Source organism: Sphaeramia orbicularis, chromosome 12 (genome assembly GCF_902148855.1).
Source record: "Sphaeramia orbicularis chromosome 12, fSphaOr1.1, whole genome shotgun sequence".
In the NCBI taxonomy this organism is placed as follows: Eukaryota; Metazoa; Chordata; class Actinopteri; order Kurtiformes; family Apogonidae; genus Sphaeramia; species Sphaeramia orbicularis.
Genome location: NC_043968.1, coordinates 67,749,849 through 67,772,209, shown reverse-complemented (window position 1 = coordinate 67,772,209; position 22,361 = coordinate 67,749,849). Strand labels below are relative to the sequence as shown.

At 35.9% G+C, this 22,361-nt stretch overlaps 1 protein-coding gene across 7 annotated transcripts; it reads right to left on the bottom strand.

Moving 5' to 3' along the window:
- Positions 1 to 411: 411 nt before the first annotated feature.
- On the bottom strand, positions 412 to 20,813 carry pax8 (paired box 8). Of its 7 annotated transcripts, XM_030151120.1 has the most exons (13): positions 20,678 to 20,813; positions 18,338 to 18,490; positions 18,160 to 18,216; positions 15,318 to 15,483; positions 14,882 to 15,079; positions 13,873 to 13,949; positions 13,559 to 13,684; positions 12,721 to 12,890; positions 12,456 to 12,576; positions 11,984 to 12,229; positions 7,338 to 7,439; positions 3,563 to 3,649; positions 412 to 1,260 (listed from the first exon to the last, which is right to left on the bottom strand). In XM_030151120.1, exons 4-13 carry the CDS (start codon positions 15,452 to 15,454, stop codon positions 1,190 to 1,192), a joined length of 1,335 nt encoding a protein of 444 aa, XP_030006980.1. In that variant the 5' UTR covers positions 15,455 to 15,483; positions 18,160 to 18,216; positions 18,338 to 18,490; positions 20,678 to 20,813; the 3' UTR covers positions 412 to 1,189. The 7 variants fall into 7 exon arrangements, with proteins under 7 accessions (XP_030006980.1, XP_030006977.1, XP_030006978.1 ...); XM_030151117.1 differs by lacking the exon at positions 18,160 to 18,216; XM_030151118.1 differs by lacking the exon at positions 18,160 to 18,216 and having other exon boundaries at positions 3,563 to 3,646.
- Between the last annotated feature and the right edge of the window lie 1,548 nt (positions 20,814 to 22,361).

Genomic DNA, 22,361 nt, shown 5'->3' with positions numbered 1-22,361 from the left:
TATATTTAATTTACTGATCCTGTAGATGTTTTTAAAACCTCAGAGTAAATTCAAACATTATTATCGTAAAGATGGAAGAAAAGGTTTTTTTCCCCATCAAATTATATGATTGAATAAATGTATGAATGAATGAAGTTGAATAAATAAAACTATAGTACATGGATTTTACTCCTAAAATCAATGTTGCGGAAGATGATGGTGTTTCCACGTTCACTATGGAGCCTCTGAATGTCCAAATGGGTCATATCTGATAATCAAGAAAAGATGACAAACTGCATTTTACACCAATTATTTATACGGACTGATATGATTAGTGGATCAGAAGTTGTCATGTATTTTAGATCAGTAGATGATTTTAGTTGCTGTGAATGTTTAGGATTTTGAAGGTTAAAAAAACAGCAGAAACTATTGTAAATTTGTCATGCTTTAATTAAAATAATTTTAGAAATTCCTTATTTACATCTTTAATAATATTAATAACAGTGTAAGAAAAAATAGTCACAGTTCTTACCAAACATCAGAACCTTAGCATGACATCAAACTAAACATATCTGAAGCAAAACAAATGTATATCAAGCCATATTGGTTTTAAATCACTATCCCCGTCCCTTCTCAGTCATTCTCTGAGTCAAATTGCATCGCTTCCCCGTAATAAATTCATCATTTACAATATATACATATTGTTAAACAGAAGCTCTAATTGTCTTTGAGGGGAATTTGTGAGTGTTTTGTAGGCATTATGATTCATTGTGTTATCTTCTGGTGTAAATTTAAGGTCTTAAAATGTGAATTCACGGGGAAAAACAAACAAAACAAAAACATGTGTGTGAGGATGGAACAGAATTCACATTTTGTAAACAAAAGCAGGCATAGTTCAGTATAAAGACATTGCATATTCCTCTTGACTTGATCAGTGGTTTCAAGCTGCAGAAACAAAGTCTTTGGCCAAAACAGCATTAGAAAATATATGCACCATGTGTGTTTCTGCAAATGGGCCCTGGGAGGAGTTCAGTGTTAGGAGTGTGTAAACGCACGAGTCAACAAGGTGGTCTAACTGAAGACAAATAAATAACAGAAAACAAGGTGTGGACCATGACGAGGGTGGGGAATGTGTTGTGGATTCATCAGTCTGTAGTTCACATCCAGTTTTTCAGTGACTTCCACACAATCAGTCTGAGTCTCTCCAGCACTAAAGGTGGTCGTAGGCAGCTGTAGACGGCGCTGCTGTGCGGGACGCCGAGCTGTAGTAATAGGGTGAGCCTGCAGAGAGAGGAGGACACACAGGTTGAAGGATTGAGAACTGGAAGGAGCTGATGCAGCAGATAAGGAGTCTTTATCAATTCTCTGTTTCTCTGGTCTAATCCTTACTCCAGTCCTGACTCTTAAGCAATCACAGCAGCAGAGAACTTTTGTTTCTATTATCCCTCCAGTATCTGGGTGAGTATGTTATGCACACTTTGCACTTCATGTTATAAAAGCTCATATTATTTTTCACAATTTGTATTAGATCAGACTTCAAAAGTTGTTAATTTTTGCATGATTTTTAAAATTTTGATCCTGCCACTAAAATCAGAAAATTAATACACTAGTATTCTCAATGTACATTGACACATTTTAGAACATTTCACCTAGCACAAAAAGAATAATACATTTTAACCAATCTTGCTGTTAATCATTGACATACACCAGGCTGGGAAAAAAAAACACACACACAAAAAAACAAAAATTCCAATTTTTAAGTAGTAAATTGAAAAAAAAAAATTGTATCAAAAAATATGGTTTGTTTACATTAGAATCATGCCATTTAAAGCTTAAAAACATGACAATTATTGAGCGTTTTGGTATTTTTCTAAATGGCTATAAATTAAAATGATCAGGTTGATGAAATACAAAAAAATGTAAAAAGCAAACTGTATGAAAAACATTTTCACATTACTACGGTTATGGGCAGATGATTGATGGTACTTTTGGTGGTTAGGAAGGGCCTCTCTGGGCGTGATACCGGAGGGTTAATCAGGACATGATGTCAAATATGGAAAAAGGAGAGATAGTGCAGTGAAACGACAGTGAAAGGATCTGAACCTTCCTGTGCTAGGAGCAAAACTTAGAGCACTCTCAGCGTGGCGCTTTCTCCGTATTTGAAATTTAGGTGTTATAATGGTAAGAAAAACCAAGAAAATTTCAGCTTTAGTTAAGTTATGATCAAATGCTGTTGAATTTCATGGCATTAACCCAGTAATGGATCTAAAACTACTGTACTCATTGTTTACTTCAGCTTCATCTTTGGTCAAAAGGTACAGTGTCACATTCTATGGTACATGCCATGCAGAATAGATCTTTGACTTCATGTACAGTACATTCACCTTTGTGATCAAGATATTGAGATAAATTACTATCAGTTTATTTTCTGTGTTTTTTTCCATATTATACTCTCATTATAACCTTCCTATCTTAGGCTATATAAGTAAAAGTGACTTGACAGGAGACAGACATGCTAATCAATATGGCTAATTAAGTGAATTATCCTGCCTTCACATGTTTTGGGAATTATGGTAAATACTAGATACGAACTTGGACTTGAATGTCCCATCACATTGTATTTTCCACTTGGAGAACTGAGGGAAAATTTTGATACACGAGCAGAGATGAAAATAACCTTTGACCTTTTCAACATGGCGGAGAGCTATTAGGGATAATTTTCAAATGATAAAAAATGCTTTTATTAATGTTCTGCTGCTGTTAGCTGATGATTTTACACATTTATAATATACACAATTTGAAAAAAAAAAAAAAAAAAAAAAAAAAAAAAAAAAAAAAAAAATATATATATATATATATATATATATATATATATATATATATATATATATATATATATATATATATATATGTATGTATGTATGTGTGTGTGTATATATATATATATATATATATATATATATATATATATATATATATAATGCTGTAGCAGGTGAATTAACACATCCAAAACTGTTTTACCCAAGTAGCAGGTCACCATCAATTGTGTGTCGGCCATTTTTATTTTGCTACGACAACGAAAGCACTTGAACATGATGCACTCATAATTTCGAATTCACTAGTGGAAAGGATCATCTTCCTGATTGCATGTGAAGGCAGCATTAGTCAGTGATATCAGTAGCATGTTTATCAGACTATCAGTATGAGGCAAATGTGGCTCTCATGGCTAATATTCAACCTCTAAATCAGAATGACTAACTTTGATGAAAAAAATAGCTGGAAGGAAAACATTTAAATTGCACCCAGAATCACCTAGTTAGAGGTTTGGTTCCAAATTTACTTAATTGATTGATTTATCCACTTAATAATGCATAAAGTATTTTCAATATATTGCTCAGTTCAACAGGCATCTTAGTTTCTATCAAAGTGAAGAACGGATTCCTATTTTGCTTAGGGTTGTGGTGATACTAGCTGATTAATTGAGGAGTGGACTGAGATCAAGAATTTCTGGTACTGTACCAGACCCCCCCCCGCCCGTGTGGTCTTTTTTCAGTGTTGGTGTTATGTGAGTGTTATTACTGACCCAGTATACTGGAGTTAGTGAACCTCCAGGCTTCGCTGTAGGAGTAAGGTGAATGGCTATAGGACTGACCCGAGTAGTCTGCACCTGCTGAAGGAAAGAAAAAACACCATCAGTAACCAGGTCAGATCACATCCACATGAGAGGAGCAGATAGATATATTTAACCTGGATAATGGACCTGAAAAGTCTGAAATGGGTCGATTTAAACCAACATGGACAACATACAGCAATGTTTAATAATTTTCTATACCTTTTTTTTAATCAGGACATTTCTACTTCAACTGAACTGTTATATTCATTCTACATATAACCTTTTTCCTGAAAAAACAAACCAACCCCAAAACACTAGGATGCATGAGAGTGTAAATGTTGGTTGAAGACACGTGTAGTTTGCGTGTCAACACTTTATTCTATGCTGTTTATGCTATGAACCTCTAAAGACTCACGCCAATTTTTGGTGCAACTTCCAAATTAGTTTTGTGTCTTTCCCAAGTGAAAATCATGTATTTTCCTATATTTAATTTACTAATCATGAAGATGTTCATACAAGCTCAGAGTAAATTCAAAGGTTATCAGACTAGATTAGGAAAAAATTTGGAAAATATGACTTTTCCAACAAAATATTAACTGAATATAAAATAAGTGTCTCCATCCACTGTCACTGATCCAACTCCATGGGTTTTACGGGTGAATCAATGTTGTAGAAGATGACAGTGTTTCCATGTTCACTACGGAGCCTCTGAACATCCAAATGGGTCATATCTGATGACCATGAAAAGATGACAAACTGAATTTTACATCAATTATTTACATGCATTGAAAGGATTAGTGGATCAGCAGTTTTTAAACATTTTAGATCAGTAGATGTTTTGGGGTCTTTGTGGGTTAAAATATGGTTCAGCTCTATTGGAGCAGTAAATGAAATGGAAAAAAAGCACCACTTATATATGTGTTTTAAATAGTGAAAATGACATATTCTCAGGTGTATATTCTACACCCTTAGATCCTGTTCTTTGTCAATGCCAGCATTCTGAGTCATTGTTTTAAATCTCACTCACTGTAATCCATTCCTTACTGTACATGTAACTTCCCAAAGCTGGGCATAATAAACTGACGCCACAAAGGTGATACTAGAGCTGAAATTATTAATCAATTAATCGACCTGAATTGATTTAAAAAAAATAATTTGATTACAATTTTCCTAAATGGATGCTTTGTTTCCTTAATTTTGTTGCTGCTGAATACTGGTTCTACTGTTGAGTTATTTCTATATAACTAGCGATAGATATTTTTATATATACTTATATTCCTGTCGTTGGTATTTCTATACAGATATTTTTATATATGCTTTTAATTTATTTTATACTTTTTGTGGTTGTTTCAGCTGGTTCTGGAATAAAGGACAAGTTGTTTGTCATTTTCAGACATGTCTTTTTTTACATTTTTACAATTTTTTTTTTAACCTGTTCAAATAATTGTTCAATCGAATTGAACCGAAGAAAATAATCAATAGCTGCAGCTGATACTCTTTAAAGAAAATTAAAAGCAGACAAACACACATCACCATGAGTTCTGTAGCGTTGGCTACTCATGTGTGCCAGCTCAGCTTTAGCTCATAACTCACCAACAGTTAGTGCAGCCTGTAAACCATTAATCTGCAGCGCAGGTGGATGACTGAGGGTAAAATCCCTCGAACCAGTGGTGCGTACATGTAGCTGCTCTCTGGCCTCTTGCATGGTGCCCTCTGAATACCCCCCTCTTCTTCCCTGTCCTGCACTTCCTGCTACAGCCTCTCTGGCACTCCTCCTTCTCCCTTTATTTTCCTTTAATTTTTTTAACATTCCAATATCTAATTGGTAATTATGTTGGCTGGAATGAATCGCTCCACCCTCCTCCTCCTCTCCTGACCCCCTACCCCCTACACCCCCCTTTCACTCAGTAATTGTGTATCAACGCTTCCTCACTGCGAGCCCACCAGAAAAATAATAAATCAGACCCTCTCATTTCGCGCTTCGAAGGACAGACTTCAAATAAAAAAGGCACATCACACACATGTTTGTTCCTCTATCCCTATGAGGACACCCCTAACTTCTCACCCTCACCTTAAGCACAGCAGCAGACGTTTAGTCCACAAACCATCCAAATACAAGCACAGTCATGTAGGATATGAAATTACAGTGCAAAACCAGGAAATTCAATAGAACAGAAAAGGCCTTGTTTCTGGTGAATGAGACTTAAATTGTCTTGTTGAGCATGTCAAGAATTTATATCTAAGTTTGTCTTATTAAGAAATTTCAGTCAACATTAAACCAGACTGAACCTATAACAAGATTAATCAATGGCTTGCATCATATCCCTGCAGAGGAACATGAGTATTTTCCTTGTTTTAAGAGTAACACCATTCACATACGTTCTACTACATTTCTATATTCTTCCATATTTTCTTGGCTTGTTTTGATGTTATGACACAACTTTTTTCCCTTGTTTTCAGATCGTTCAGTGGCTAGACCTTTATTCTAGCTTGAAGAAATCTAAGCAAAATATATTAATGCCATTACCAGATTTTTACCCAAAATACAAGAACATTTGTTTGTATTTAGGAATATCTGGCTTCCGTCTGGTGTGATAGTCTTTGCAGTATATGAAAGGGACAACATCATGTGCTGCAGTATGTGTTTGTTAACAAGCCCCAAACACTAAGTAAATAGGATACATACTTTTCATGGTCGTAAGATATAACCCATTTGGACGTTCAGAGGCCTCATAGTGAATGTGGAAACACTGTCATCTTCTATCAAACTGATTTGCCAGTAAAACCCATCGAGTTTGATAAATGACAGTGGGTGGAGAGACTTGCTTTATGTTCACTTAATAATATTTTTTGCTGAAAAAGTCAGTTTTGCTTTAGTTTTCTCTGTTTTGATATAATAACCTTGGAATTTACTCTGAGCTTTTATGAATATCCACATTATCAGTAAATTAAATGCAGAAAAATGCATCATTTACACTGAAAAATATAAAGTACAGAGAATAACATTATAATAAATGCTGATAAATCACTGAGGAAAGGTTAAATGTAAAGAAAAATTCACTTGGAAATTCACTTGGATATCTGCGGGTCTGGGTCTTTTTGGGTTAAGCGAAACCACCGCCAATGCAACATAGCTTCTACCAGTCCAAACACCACCACTGAACATCTTAATCTCTAACTCTAACCTGAAACGGAATCTAAATCCTCAAATAGCTTGGTTTTTGTCTCCATGGTGACACAATGCATCCCCACAGGTCAGAATTCAGGCTAAAGTCCCCACCAGGATGGAGAACCAGCAACGCATGCATGCACACACACACACACACATACACACACACACACATTTCATAGCCCTCTGCCTCAACACACTGCCCTGCATCTTTCTTCGTCTCCTGGCTGGGCCCCCTGGTTCCCATGGCGATGTGTGGTCAGAGGTGTCTGGGTGGGAGGTGTGGGCAGCAAGGCGGAACCCCCCAGCCTGTTCCCTGTACCCCCTGGGCCCGTGTGCACCCTCGCACACATATGCACACAAACACAGTTCAGCACCCTGGCAAGGCCACTCATTAACAGAAGCAGTGTCCCTGTTAATCTACAAACCAGCCTCTGTTTCTTATGTCCCTGCCTTCATCACCTTTACTTTCCCTCTACCTGTTGGGCTCAGTTAAGGCCTGTACTCTTTTATTTTGGCCTTAAATCTCAATTTGAGTGGTGTTTTTGTGTGAAAACAGCCCAGTATGTCTCTTACCTGCTACCATGCCAGTGATGGCGGAGGAGGAGTAGCCGGTCTGAGCAGGGGATGGGATGTGAGGTGGATAACCCGGCAGAGTGGAGCTCACCATGTCACGTCCTGAGAACACACAAAAACACCACTGTAAACCAACTGGGTGCTGCTCGGATGGGAATTTTTCTGGTTTTGTCTCGTCCAGAAAGAATATATCATTTACTTGCAGCAATTTTTCAAATAGATTAACCATTGGAGTAAATTTTCCATGCAAAAAGTATTTAATAAAAATGGTTCCAGCCCCTTGGATTTTCTTGATTATTTCCTGTTTTGTCGATTCCTCCATTTACCAAACTTAGGGTTGGTAAATGGATCAGTGACCTGTTTTTAAAGTGTTGCCAGAAGGCAGGGTAAAATACTTAACACACTGCGTATGTGCTCCAAACCAGCAAAATGCAAAACAACATTTGGTCAGTCCTCTGTCTCAAATAAATCCTCTCAGATTTGGATTACTTTGCCAACAGAAATAAAAAAAATGTTAACTAATTTAAAAATGTTCAGTAATAAGGCAAAACTGTGGCTGAAACAAAGACAAATCTGTAAACACTGAATCAGGTCTTAGCATTGACCTGAGCTGTCATTAAGCTCTTTTAGTTTGGTTGGTAATAATGTTGTTCTGCCATATTTTTATCCTTTGTTGTAGTGTTGACAATATCCAAGGACACAGGCTGTAAATTAGCTACTATGATTACAAGTGATGTATACATTGCATTGGCTGCATACTTAAATCTAACAATACCTATATGTACTGTCCCTATCATATAAAATTTTAATTAAATAAAAGAACAGGGCTGTGTTTAAAGGCCAAATTAAGCAAAAGCAACAATAATAACTGATGAATAACACTGAAAAATAACAATCAAGACACAAGTTCACAAGCAAAACTTCTTAAAATAATTCCTTTGCAGGAAAAACTTGCAAATTAAAAAAAAACAAACAAACAAAAAAAAAAAAAGCAAAACAAACAAAACCCTGGAAATCCACAGGAAAAAAGCTTGCAGTTACATGAAATGACATGAATTTCCTCTGAGATTATACAGTTATATGTTTCTGAAATTCAATTATGAAATGTAATAAATTAAAACAACTCATCAACAATGATGTTGTTCACAGACAATATTGAAATCTGTCTCTAAAATTCTAACATTCTGGTCTGGATTCACAGTTTTGTCTCTTATGTCCTTTGGCAGAGAAGAGTATTTATCCAAAATTGATTTTATTGTGAAAGAGACAATGAAAATGTAGGTGTTATGGAAATTTTTAATGTATTTTTCTAAGCATGAGTCCCACGAAGTCTGCTTTGTGGGACCTATTTTTTGTATATTGAATAATTAATTATTGGAAACAATGATCAAGGCTAAAACACAAAAGCTGAAGGGTTTAAATGTAAGTACTACATCTGCAAAGGAGACTATATAATTTTTATTTGTTTTTTGTCAGCTTGTTAGCTGGATAATGCAAAATAATGAATGAATGTTTATTTCAGTTAAATACAAAACACATACATATTAAAAAAACAAAACAAAACATTAAATTAACACAATTTGTAACTGAAAAAGGAAGAAGCTGAGGCCAGAGGCTTATTTCTGCTTCTCCTATTCCCATCCTTACTCTAAGTCCACACCTGAAGTTGCAGCAGATTAATACTTAAACACAAATTATACTACATTCAGTGTCATAAGTCACTTTATAATCATATTACTTTCATAGCCCTTCAGAATTTGACAAATTAAAGTCTTTTTGAAACTCAACAGTGAGCTACACAATTTCACTTCATCCTTCAATTCGTTCCATAGCTTGACACCAATAACAGAAACACTGTGATATTTAATGTTTGTTCTTACTTTACATTTTTCAAACACAAACATCCCTCTTAGATTATAATTTCCTTCTCTTAACTTAAAAATTTTCTGAATACAAGGAGGAAGATTTTTACTTTTAACACGAAACATAAATTCCATTGTTTTTAACTATACAATATCAAAAAATTTTAGAAAACCAGATTCTACAAAAAGTGGATTACTTGATTGGAGATAACCAGCTTTGTTTATGACTCTAATAGCTTTTTTTTTAAGTTTAATTATCGGGTCTATATTAGTTTTATACACATTGCCCCATATTTCCACACAGTATGACATATATGGCATTACAAGTGAACAATACAATATATGCAAACATTTTTTGTTTAACAAGTGTCGAGTTTTATAAAGAATCGCAACAGCCTTGGACATTTTATGTTTGATATGTTCTATTTGTGGTTTCCAACAGAGTTTATGGTCAATAATCACTCCCAAAAATTTTGTTTCATACACCCTTTCAATTTCATTAATTTTCAGTTTTATATCATAATTTCCCCTAGCACCACCAAAAACCATAAATTTTGTTTTATCTTCATTAAGTGATAACTTATTCCCATCAAACCATTTTTTTTTAACTTTATCAATTCCTTTTCCACAGTTTCTAATATTAGTTTCATATTTGCTCCCAAATAAAGCAAATTAGTATCATCTGCAAATATTGTAAATTTTAACTTACTAGATGCCATAAAAATATCATTTAGATAAAGTATAAATAACTTAGGTCCCAGAACTGAACCTTGTGGGACCCCACATGTTACTTTTCTAAGTTGTGAATTTTTATTTCCAATTGATACATACTGAGACCTATTTTGTAAATAACTTTTTAACCAGTTTTGTGCCACACCTCTTATACCATACATTTCACATTTCCGGAGTAATATTGAGTGATCAATTGTGTCAAATGCTTTCCTTAAATCAATAAAAACACCAAGAGTATGCTGTTTCTGATCCACTGCTGTTGCTATATTTTCTGCAAATTCCATTACTGCTAAAGATGTTGATCGATTTTTCCTAAATCCGTACTGATGATCATTTAATATCCTATATTTATCTACGTAGTCATCTAACCTCTTTACAAACAATTTCTCAAGAATTTTAGAAAATTGTGGTAACAGTGACACCGATCTATAATTTGACATCATGTGCTTATCACCATTTTTATAAATCGGAATCACTTTAGCTATTTTCATATTTTCTGGAAAAGTGCCTGTTTGAAATGATTTGTTGCATACATAAGTGAATGGTTGAAGGATACTGTTTATCACTTGTTTTATGAGTGACATATCAATGGAATTTCTATCAGTAGATTTTTTTATTTTTAAACTTCCTGACCACTTCCAACACTTCACTTTCACAAACTCCACCAAGAAACATTGAATTATTGTTTTCAATATCAAAATCAAAGTTTTTATCATCTTTTTCCCACTTGGTAATATCTTTTGCCAAATTTGGACCGATATTAACAAAAAAAGTCATTAAAAATATTCACAATGTCCTCAATTTTTTCCATCACAGTGTCACCAGTTTTAACAGCATATATTGAAAAATCCTTTTTATTACTTTTTTTAATCATATCATTTAACACTCTCCAAGTGCCTTTAATATCATTTTTATGTTTTTCTAACAACTGATCATAATAGGCTTTTTATGTGTTCTTATGATTGCTGTCAATCTGTTTTTGTATCTTTTATATATATTCTCTTTTTCTTTTGTTCTGTGCTTCAGAAATTCCCTATAGAGCCTGTTTTTCTTCTTACAAGCCCTTTCCAATCCCTTAGTTAACCATGGTTTCTTATTCTTTTTAAAATTTTGTCTATATTCTTTCACAGGACAATGTCTGTTGTACAATGTCAGGAATATGTCTAAGAAAGCATTATATGAATCATTAACATCATCTACATAAACTTCATGCCAGTCATAATTTATGAGTTCCTCCTTTAAGGCCATAATTGCTTCTGGTGACTTTGTTCTAACCAAACAAGGCTTTTGCTTATAGTTGGTTAAAGATAATTTGTTGTTCATTTCCAGTTCTACAAACACTGGTAAATGATCACTTATGTCAGTCAGAAATAGACCACTTGTTATTTCACCATCAATAATATTTGTAAAAATATTATCAATCAATGTTGCGCTTTCCAATGGGATTCTACTTGGTTTTGTAATTACAGGATGAAAACTCAAACTAAACATAGTATTTACAAATTCTACCGTTTTTGCATGTTCATTCCATTTCAACAAATCAGTGTTAAAGTCACCACAAACCAAAATCACCTTATCACAATATTTTTCATATAAATCAGTAATCTCCTTATAATAATAATAATAATAATAATAATAATAATAATAATAATAATAATAATAATAATAATAATAATCTTTGCCAGTGGTTGGAAAGGTATGTAGGCTGGATTTTGGAGGAATTCATTAAAGCTTCAGTAGGCCAGACTTGTGTATCAGTTAGTGTGTTTCACACAGATCTGAAATAGTGAAGCCTAAATATCACAGCCAGGGGAGGTACCATGTTGCATATGACCAGGCAAACTTAGATTTACATGACTGTTGTTCTATTTTAAATCACAGATAAAATGATTGGTGACAAAATAAAATAATCCAGAAATAATTGTAGCTTCAATTAAATTATTTTGTGTATATGCAAACATCACTGTAGACCCCTGATTAGGACACAAATGCAATACACCTATGTTGGTGTGTTCTGACCATGAGCAAGAATGTGATGGATGCCTGTATTACCTGATATGATAGACTGGCTGCTGAACTGCCCATACACTGGTGCATGATGGGAGAAGGAGCTGAAGGCATTGGGGAAATGGTTGGAGCTGCTGCAGCTGCTGCTGCTGCTGACAGAAACAGGCTTCTGCAGCGCCTGCAGCTCCACAAAGGCTAGGTTGGATGGTACCATGTTTGGGGAGGGGCTGGTGCTGGCTACTTCTGGGGACATTTCCTGTTTTAGACAGAGTGGCAGCGGCTGTAGGGGGTCTGAGGTGGGTATAGCCAGCAGTCAGCATGGTGGTGGGGGTGGCAGGTGGGTGATAAAATCAACACAAAAAGAAATGAACATGAGCAGAAGTGCAAACACAAATGAACAGTGAAATGTTAAAAATAACAGAGTGGTTGGTAAACTGTTCTGATGGAAAGACTCAGCATGTTGAGTGCCTCATCCTAATAGGGGTCAAAGGGGGTCATGTCATAGTGCGATCCTTACCAGTCACCATGGTGTAGCTCTGGGGTCCGGTCAGATTCCGTCCAATAGCTGAGCCAGATGTCGAGAGACTGGTTTTGGCCTCGTCTAAGCTGCCGTTGATGAGAGACAGCGGGTACAAAGTCTGCAGACGATGGACATAGATTAACTATTGACAGGAAGACAACTGTCAAGAAAGTGTACACGCAAAAATGTAGCTTTCTTTTTGCTTCACTAGAAAGTCTTCGTCTTATACAGTAGCTGTGCATAAAAAAGCGGTTTGCTATACCTGCTCGGTCTTGCTGCTAGATGCGGAGCTGAAGGAGTCCGGTGGGTAGTGTGGACGATCGAACCCACAGTCCAAATGTTGCGTTGAGAAATGATCTACTCTCATCTGTTTTCTTGGGACGCCACCGCTGCCCTGAGAGTCCACACTGTGCCGACAACTCTCCTGATCACCTGAGAAAGGATATTTTGTTTAGTTAGTCCGAAGACTTACATTTTTTGCTTTTTTTAAGAATCCATGCAAAAACATTATTTAATCAGCAAAACAAAATTATTTGCCAGTCAATATGGGCCTATCATAGATACTGTACGTCAGCATGGGCAGAAAGGTTTTCTGTTGTCAGCCAGTGTCGCATCTTTTTTTTTGCACGAATGCTATACTTTTACAATTCACATTGTAGGTATTTAGTTGTATTTGTGTCTTTTAATATATAATTTACTGTGCTAATGTCAGACTAATTTTGGATGATTAAATTTGTTAAATTATCCTGGATTACTGGATAACATATTATGAATCTATGTATAGTGACCTTTATATCCTTATTGTAAAGTATTAACTCCCTAATAACAGTATAGGTATTGGCCCAAAAATTCAGTATCATCGAGGCCCTGAATGTTAATACAATAGAATATTTACTCTTACAGACATGTGACCACAAAATGTTGTTTACTCAATGTAATCATATTTGTTAAACGCTGCTTTAAAGTATTAGTATCTTTGTTTTAACATTGCCATTAAGAGGAATTCAATGTGTATGTATGTATTTGGGAGCCTCATGGTTTTTGCTCCAAATTTGCTGTCACTGATGTGTGGAGTGTCATTAATTTGATGTAATTCTTACTGTCGTCATGGCTCCTCTTGCCCTCGGCACTGGGTTGGGGAATACCCAACAAACCACTGATGGAGTAGGTGGAGCCCAAAGAGTCCGACTGTGGAGACTCAGGAGGGGTGACAGCTGAACTGGGAACTGAGAGGGGGAAAAAAAACCCAGACAGCAACACTTAACTACACGTCTCATCACAAGGTCATGGGCTTAATCCTACAGAACAATGGGCAGACTCCATCTTTAACCTTAATCCTTTTCCATTAGATTATAACGCTTGAATGCGTGAAACAGTATGCGTGTACGTAAATGAGAGTTTGGTAGAAACTTACTTAAGGTCTGACCCGGACTCAGACCTTTTCCATCCAGAGGCAGGTTGAAAGGCTGCTGGACCTTTGTTCGTATTATTCTGAAATGGAGAACAGTGTGATATTTCAGGTACGTTACCTTTAGCTTGTATATAAAAGCCTAGACAGAGCTTCCAGGAACTAAGGAGATGCTTGCGACACAGTGGTACAAACACAGCCCTGAACCTAATACATCAGCTTCCACATAGCATTTAGTTTAGTACCATATCTTTATTTTTTCATCCTCCACTCGTTGGCAACACCTCAATAGCATCTCCAAGTCTTACATCATCATTAAGACGCAGACCCAAAACCTCCTCTACAATTTTTGGAGACAAACTCTCCGGAGGTACCAACAACAAGTCTGGTTGACAAATGCGAGTACCTAAAATGATCCTGTAACCCTAACCTTAACCCATGGAAATAGTGGATGGTAAAATGTGACGCATGAAAAAGGTTTGTCTGTGCACTCATATAAAAGCCAACCAATATACAACTATAAGAAAAAAGACCAGAATAGTGGTTTTAAGGAAAGAACATTTTGGCTACTTCCAAAAACTACTGACAACATCTATCCCAAATTTTAGATAAACATAGGGTTGCAGAAAATGACTTGAATAACCCAAATTAAACAACTTCATAATATTATATCATACCTAGAAATCAACATGTGTAAACATAACTGTAATGTTCAGTCCCAGCTGGGATATGTTTTGGCCTGTTCTCTTCCGCTCATTCACTTTGCTCTCAGCTGCTTGATGAGATATATACAATACAAACATAAGCAGCACAGCTTTGTTTGATGGCTTTTTACCCTTCAACTTCATCACATTCCAGAGGTTTTTACATGTGGAGATTTGGTCCCTTTTTCAGACCGATCATTCCTACTGACCTAAAACCTGCCTTGCTTTGCCTTAAAGAAGGGTTACAAAGTGTTGATTTCATTAAACCAATAACTTATATGAGGATTGAGCTGACACATCAGATCAGTTACCTGTTAATGGAGCTCACACTGGGAACGGTGTCACCATCACACACTCCCTCTGCCAGCAGTCGGTCCCTGATTTCCCAGGCAAACATAGTGGGGTTTTGCCTCTTATACTCTGCGATCTTATCCACAACCTTTGGAGTGGCCACCTTAGGCTTCGACCCACCAATCACACCTGGTTTGATGCTACCTGTCTCGTAGTATCTAAGGTGCAGGTGAGGGAAGGATGTTAAAGATGACAAGAGCCTCTCAGATGTGCATTTATGATATGATGTCATGACACTATTTCAGCCTTCCTCCAGTTCTGATTGTCACTGCTTTGCACAACACCAGCCATTACAAGAACACTACATGGTGAAAGTGTGTTTCAAAGTCAACAGACACATTCAAAGGTCAAATAATCTCTGAGAAAGAGGAAGTTGATTGAGTAAGATGTTCTTACCGTCCCAAAATTTTGCTGACACAGCCGTGGCTGACTCGGAGCTGCCGAGAGATGTCACAGGGCCGAACCCCCTGGTGGGCCATGTCCACAATACGTTGCCGGATCACCTCCGGGAGTGGACGGCCATTAACAAACATTCCACCTAGTTGGTTAAGACCCCCATGACCTGGGGGAGGAGGAGGATGAACAATCATAAATGTCATGGAACATGAGGCAGAGTCACATGAGCAGCATAAACATGTGTGATACAGACATAACTAAATCTCAACCAAAGTCTATTCTCAGAAAAATAAAGACAAGCACGTTAGATGCTATTAAATATGAATACAGTGAGACCAAACTGTGAATGCACACAGTTTAGGATATCTGACGTACTTACACAAACATTGATTTCATTTGAAATGGAGCTTTTCTTATCCCCAAGCTAAAATAAAAATTTTCACCTTCTGTTAAATACATTGAATCACATTAAGAAATGTGTGGCCAATGTTTTACACTTGTAGGGATACTGTTTATTCCTGTACTCACAGGTAGATAGGTAGGTAGGTAGATAAAAATCACGACAACATTAATTATAGTCATTACGATACTTGAAAGTGATACAGAATTCATAGGAGACATTTTACACTGTTCTCCTTTAGATTAGTTTCAGTTGTCATTTGTCACCTGAACTTTGTGTTTCCTTTTATGTACTCTAGATAAAGACATTTGGATCCTAAAGTGATGAAAAATGAAATAAAAAACTGCATGTTCATACTAAATATTACTCACACATAAGTGTAGCTGTTGAAGTTATGCACGTTTGTTGAATTAAGAGAGATTTTAACTCATATGTACTACATACTGAATATTTTCATAATATAATGGCCATAAATTTCAAGTGTTTTATACATTAAGATAGGTTTGATTATTAAAGATGATGTCAATGAGCAGCTACTCTTTAAAAATAAAATATAAAAAACAATGACTTTCAATTTTTTCAATTCACACTTTTAACTTTTATTTCTTGAGTTCAACCATGGACCATTTACTGATGTTCCACTTTTCACAGAGTAAAAAAACATGTACAGATTAACAAGTGTAAATGTATTTCATACAAATTTATGAATTTTGAATATAGATTATGACCAAAATATAGATAATGATAATACATATTATATAGATAGTCATTTAGGTTTATTATCTAAGCATATAGCCTTTAATAAGCTGAAATAGACTTGTGATTTGTTCTTCTTATCAAATTCATTTTGATCACACAAACATGTTTTTACTTGAATTAATTCATACTCATTTTGATCTGTGTGTAAATGATGACAATGCATGCTGAACATTTTCAACTGTATTTATTTACAATATATTTATATGTTATACAGCTGGAATGCACTTATGTAAAAATAAATCTGTCAAAGCTGACTGCTTTAAAATAATAATGACCAGCCATTGAAAGTCCTCTTGCTGTTCTATCTGTAAACACTAACAAACACAATTCAGCAGAAAAGGCGCAAACACTTCACGGACATGAACACAGCAGTGCTGCTTTTAATTTAACCCATTGACTGTGGTCTTTTTCTAAGCCTTTTTCTTTAGCTTGCATTTCCACATCAAACAGTGGCGGGATGGAAGAAGCCAAGTGAGGAGGAGGAGGAGGAGGAGGAAGAGGAGAGAGGAGGAGGAGGAAGAGGAGAGGGGAGAGGAGAGGAGGAGGGCAGCCTCTATTAACGCTGCCAGCGGAGTGTGGAAAAAAATCTCCCCGCCAAGCTTCATCAACCTGCAGGATATTAAAGCCGAGCAGTCCCCAGGGTGGGGGGAGGTGGTGGTGGTGGTGGGGTGACGAGGCCACGGGCACGCGGACAACAGTGCACGCGCACGCCAAAACAAAGCATGAATTTGTTACACGGGGAGACAAACTTTTTTGCACGTATATGGATAGAAATGGATAGACTAAACGTTTAGCCTCCTGCTGCTCAGTGACTGGTCCTGCTGAAGTAGTGATCAAACACTTCTCACATTTATATGTGACAGCTTTAAGTACCATCCAATTAACTGTCCTGCACAAAGCACCAGGGGAAGAATAACAGTTTAACTATTCACAGCCCGTGGACAAAGAAACACACACAAATCCACAACAGTTTTAATGTACAGCTCTGAAAATACTCATTAGATCATCTGTGAACAAATTCAACATAACACCCTACAACATGAACTCTTGATATTCAGTTTTTTTTTAATAGTTAGTGCCACTAAAATAAAAAGCTTCTGAAAAAGCAATAAATGAAAAATATCTTTCATTTTTTATCCTTATTTTCATAACATGTAAGATTGAATCCACCAGAACTTGTCAAATGGTGTAACCACAAAAGAATGAGGAATGTCTTTTTATATGACAACACTTATAATGTAACTGTTGTCATCTAATACTTTTTTGAAATATCACATGCAAATATATTTCAGGAGGATATTTATAAATTGTAGTTGTTATGCATGTGTTCTTTATTGAGCAGGACATGTCCTGAAATGGTCTTTGACAATCATTTAAAAAAATCATGTAAAAGTTGTTAAAGTGTAATGTATAAAAAAAAATGGAGAGCTGTAGTCTACATCAGTTTGTCTGTATATGATCAGATTTCTATGAAAAATACTGATGACACTATTTGACACAACTGATGATGCTTCAACATGCGCTTCTTGATTCCTTGTTTTTGCATTGTTATTAAAATCATATGTTCTTATTTTATGCTGCTTGTTATTGAAAAAAATGCCCCTTTTTTTGCTATCAGTCATTTCAATACAGCTGGTGAAAGTGAAAAACAAACATGTTTATGTGTGTTTTCTTGGATTTTACCTGATTTTTTCACAGAAGATGGCTTTACAAGTCATATTTATGACATTCTTTCCATAGCTGTATAAAAAATGTAAACCATGAAAAGTCAGAAATCTTCTTTTCGCCATCATGAATGAGACAGTCAAATGCAGAAGCACAGTGAGATGAGATGATAGGCTGGTGTGTGTTGTTTATTTACCTCTTCCAGTGTTGGACATATTATCCCTGAGTGTCTGGTCCTCGGTCCACCAGTGTGACTGTCTCCTCCAGGCTGTCCCACTTAGACTGCTTTTATTCCACGTCCTGCCTTGTGTGCATGAGTGGGAGCTCCTGAGTCACTGTCAATCCCAGCCTGCAAAAAGAAACATAAAATGCTTAGTTAGAAGAGATGGCTCTGATCAGCTTTATGCTGCATGATGGTGGAGCTATGACAGCGTTATCTTCAATTCACCTGTACTTGTTTCTGTTTCTGTATATTCATGAGGCCAAAGTAAGAGGGCAATACAGATATTTTAGGTCCTTATATTGTGCTCACATATCTGTGTTTCCATCATAAATTATAAATGAACCAACAGATCTTCAACTACACATATCATTTCCCTTCATTAACCGTCTTTATAATTAGAACTGTCTGCTCTCATTAATCTCATTAGAAAAGGAAACAAAGAAGGGAGAGAAAAAGGAAATGTATTCAAAATACCACTTTACAATATTAAGTTTTTTGTTCTACAGGGAGTCAAAAACTCGACTGGCTCCTGTGGACTCTATTGGATAATTATATGGCATTTATATGGCTGCCCTATCACTGTTTTGACATTTAAAATGTAACAGAAAAAGACATAAGGAAACAATTATCTCGTAAATAAAATAGTATAAATGTGCAACTGTGATATAACAACTGTCAGGGGTTGTTAACTAATAATACAATTTGAACAAAACATATTACTTGATCCACAATGTAAAAAGGATGGAGTAAAGCTCAGTAAGGAAACATTTTTTGTAAAGCACTTTTCAGAGCGTAATGTCTCCAAGGGCTTCACAAAAATACAATTATCTAAGTAACAAAAAGAAACAGTCTATAAAATAATAAACCTTGAGACACACATGAGGAATTACAGACAGGGCCACATGGACATTAAAATACTTTATATATAACTGATACTGTCTTAAAAAGGTTTTATCTAAATCACTAAAATACTCTTTGGAAATACTGGATGTTAAAATGTTTTTTTTTTCCTTCCTTGTTTTCATATCAGTGTCTCAGAGTATTAACAGAATGTTTCATTTCACCATCAGTAACATTTTGACAACATGACCTCCGGTGTTTTCATTCGGTTTGGGCACCTATGCATTGCATCTTTCATTATTAACTTATGTCATCTAATGTGTGTGTGAGACACTAAAAATCATTCTGAAAATGAAATAAGAAGTAACGTACACTATATGTAAAAATACACAATTTTATCATCAGATTTCGAAGAAATAAATCATTATTACTTCATTGTGCTGACACAAAAAAATATTTTCTGCATTTCCGTTATTTAAAAATTAATCTTTGTAGCTTTAATGTTTGTTGTAGGCCTAATTATTTTATATAAATATTATATATTTATTTCACTGTTTAGTGTTACGTCCTTAGGTTTGTTTGTTTTTTTTCAATCCGACATTATGAAAATACCAGTGTGTTAAATTGTCTTTGTGTCTAATACTAATGCGTTTCCTGCTTTTTTAATACAGCTAATATTTTATAAATATTATATGTTTTTTTTCCTGTTTTAGTCGAAATAAATGATTTGACGGTCTTTCCAATTTTTATATATTTATTTTTAAAAGCTGCTTTTACTCCATAAGTGAAAATACTGAGTGCACATGCGCAAGGAGCTATACTATTACGCATGAGGAAAAACGCTTTTTCTTTTCAATCTTGATATCATTTTTTTCTTCCATTATTATTATTATTATTATTATTATTATTATTATTATTATTATTATTATTATTATTATTACTAATATTATTACAGCAGGCCATAAAGATCTGCATCAGCAATTAAAGAATGAACCCACACTGGACTAAACTACTTGGGTATATATTTTAGAAACGCATTCATGCATTTTCTAGGCCATAGCTTAATATGTATTTATTATTAATTAAAATCATGCCCATCTCTTATTCACCGTGCCTTAAATTATCTTAAAGTTATTTACTGAATATTAGTTTTGTTTTGTTTTTTTCTTGGTTTCTTTCTTTCTTTCTTTTTTTAAACTTTCTGTTCCCTGTGGACTCGGGCCACATTCTTACAATCCAAATCTAATTAATGTCTCATCATTACCGAAGCATAACAACCTCCAGTCCGGTCTCACGCCATGGGGGTATTTTTTATGTATATATGTAAATAATTCATGTCTAGTCCGTTTGCTGTTTTCGACATCTCGCCGTGTTGTCTCTATTCAGATGTCGGAGCACTAACTGCTCTCAGACGTGGCGGTAAAACCCCTCGCATTAACAAGTCAGTCCAAAAGAATTCACGACAGTTCTTACCTTTACGCAGCGGGATTCAGAACCAGACGGTCTCCAGCAGGTATCGTGATATTATCCAAATGATGGGGCTCTGCTGCTGGAACACGGTGTGTATGTCTGCGAGTGTGTGTGACAGAGCTGCTGTTGTCTGGTGTTGTGATGTGTGTGCGCCGCCAACAATTGAGCCAGATTTTATCCAAACGGCGGTGCGCGAAGGAAGGCGCACCGCGGCTATTGGATGAGCAAGACAGAGGAAGCAGGAGGGGGTGTGGTTTATGGAAAATTGCAACCCCCCCCTCCCCCTTCCCCAACACACACATCATTTGAGGGAGAAAAAAGATGAGTGACCCTGTGTTTTGATGGCATTACACCCACTGAGTGAGTGTACAGAAACACTTGTCACGGAGACGGCTTGTTTCCCCTCTGACTGTATGTGACACGAACCTCTGACGGTCCGAGCGCGGCTTTCACACACAATTTAGTGCTTGATTTGCTGCGATCCTTCACAGTTTTTCGCTGACAGGTACACCTAACTGAGGGATAGAGCAGCATTTTGGTAATGAGTTCCATCACTCATGTAAGTGTATTTCTGAAACTTCTCTGGCAACTCTTTGGTGTGAGGTGAAGAAACTGGAAGGAGATGTAAAGCACAAGAACGGTTTTAAACAAACGTTTTCTTTACCATGTTTGTAAAATCACTTCAGTTGTCTTTGCATAACCTCCAGCTCAACAGGCTACACTTATAGTGTTTTACTGTCATTAAATGGAATCGATGATTTTAACAGTTGCATTGCGTTTAAAGGAATGACATTATCCTAATGCAAGAATTTAAAATAAATAAATAAATCTGGCACTTGGCTTTTTTCTTAAATTATTATTCTTATATTCACATTTTATTTTCTAATAAAATTTGATTTGGTGTGTTTTTTATTTTGTTTATTTAATCATGAAAGTGTCCTCTGAGATCTGAAACGCAAGCTCTCAAGGTGGCAGCAACAAACAGCTTTACGCGTAAAAACGCACTTAACTGTACAAGACGTAAAAGATACGTAAAAGAGAAAATAAAGAAGCATATTCAAAAAAATACAGTCACAAAATTGTTGATTTTTAAGACTTTGTTAAATTTCCTTCTTAAATAAGGTTTTAAAAAGTAAAGCTTAGGGTACTTTTAGCAGTTTTCAACTCAGATAAAGAAGGTTCACTGGTCAGGATTAGAGTCAAAAGACAACTTTTTGCTTCTTTAAGGAAAAAATGTATATGCGTTGCTCTGTATGTGCTGTGTGTAAATGGGCTTTTCATCATTAGAATCCAGCAGTGTGTGTGTTGGTCTAATGTCTATGGAATGGAGGTTTTGTCGGTGCGTAATTCCTCCATCACCATGAGCTGATTGGACTTTTCGCACCTTTGCGCTTTCGCTGCGTGAACTGGGCCTTGTGCGCACCGCGCGTGATGTCACACCATAGTGTCAAGATCCCCCTGAGTTAAAACGCTGTTAATGTTGTTCTCACCAGCCTGTAAAACAAACACACCTCTAATGACAGCCACTGGTGGCACCGTGGAGTCTGTCTCATATCCAGCCATATGGAGCGCTTATTATGGAACCGCTTTTCTGAAGAGGAAAAAAGAAAACAGATTATAAGAACATTACTGCCTTGTTCTGACCGTGCGTGTGTGACTCTCCTGTATTTCACTAAGCTTTTGTAAA

Excerpts from the sequence above, each read along its gene's own strand:
- pax8 (XM_030151114.1), bottom strand. The coding sequence starts at position 15,520 with ATGACATTTATGATTGTTCATCCTCCTCCTCCCCCAGGTCATGGGGGT. Across the intron at positions 12,577-12,720 it reads CTAGCAGCAAGACCGAGCAG|ACTTTGTACCCGCTGTCTCT; the intron begins GTATAGCAAACC and ends CATCGTCTGCAG. Across the intron at positions 3,650-7,337 it reads CATCACTGGCATGGTAGCAG|CAGGTGCAGACTACTCGGGT; the intron begins GTAAGAGACATA and ends TCTTTCCTTCAG.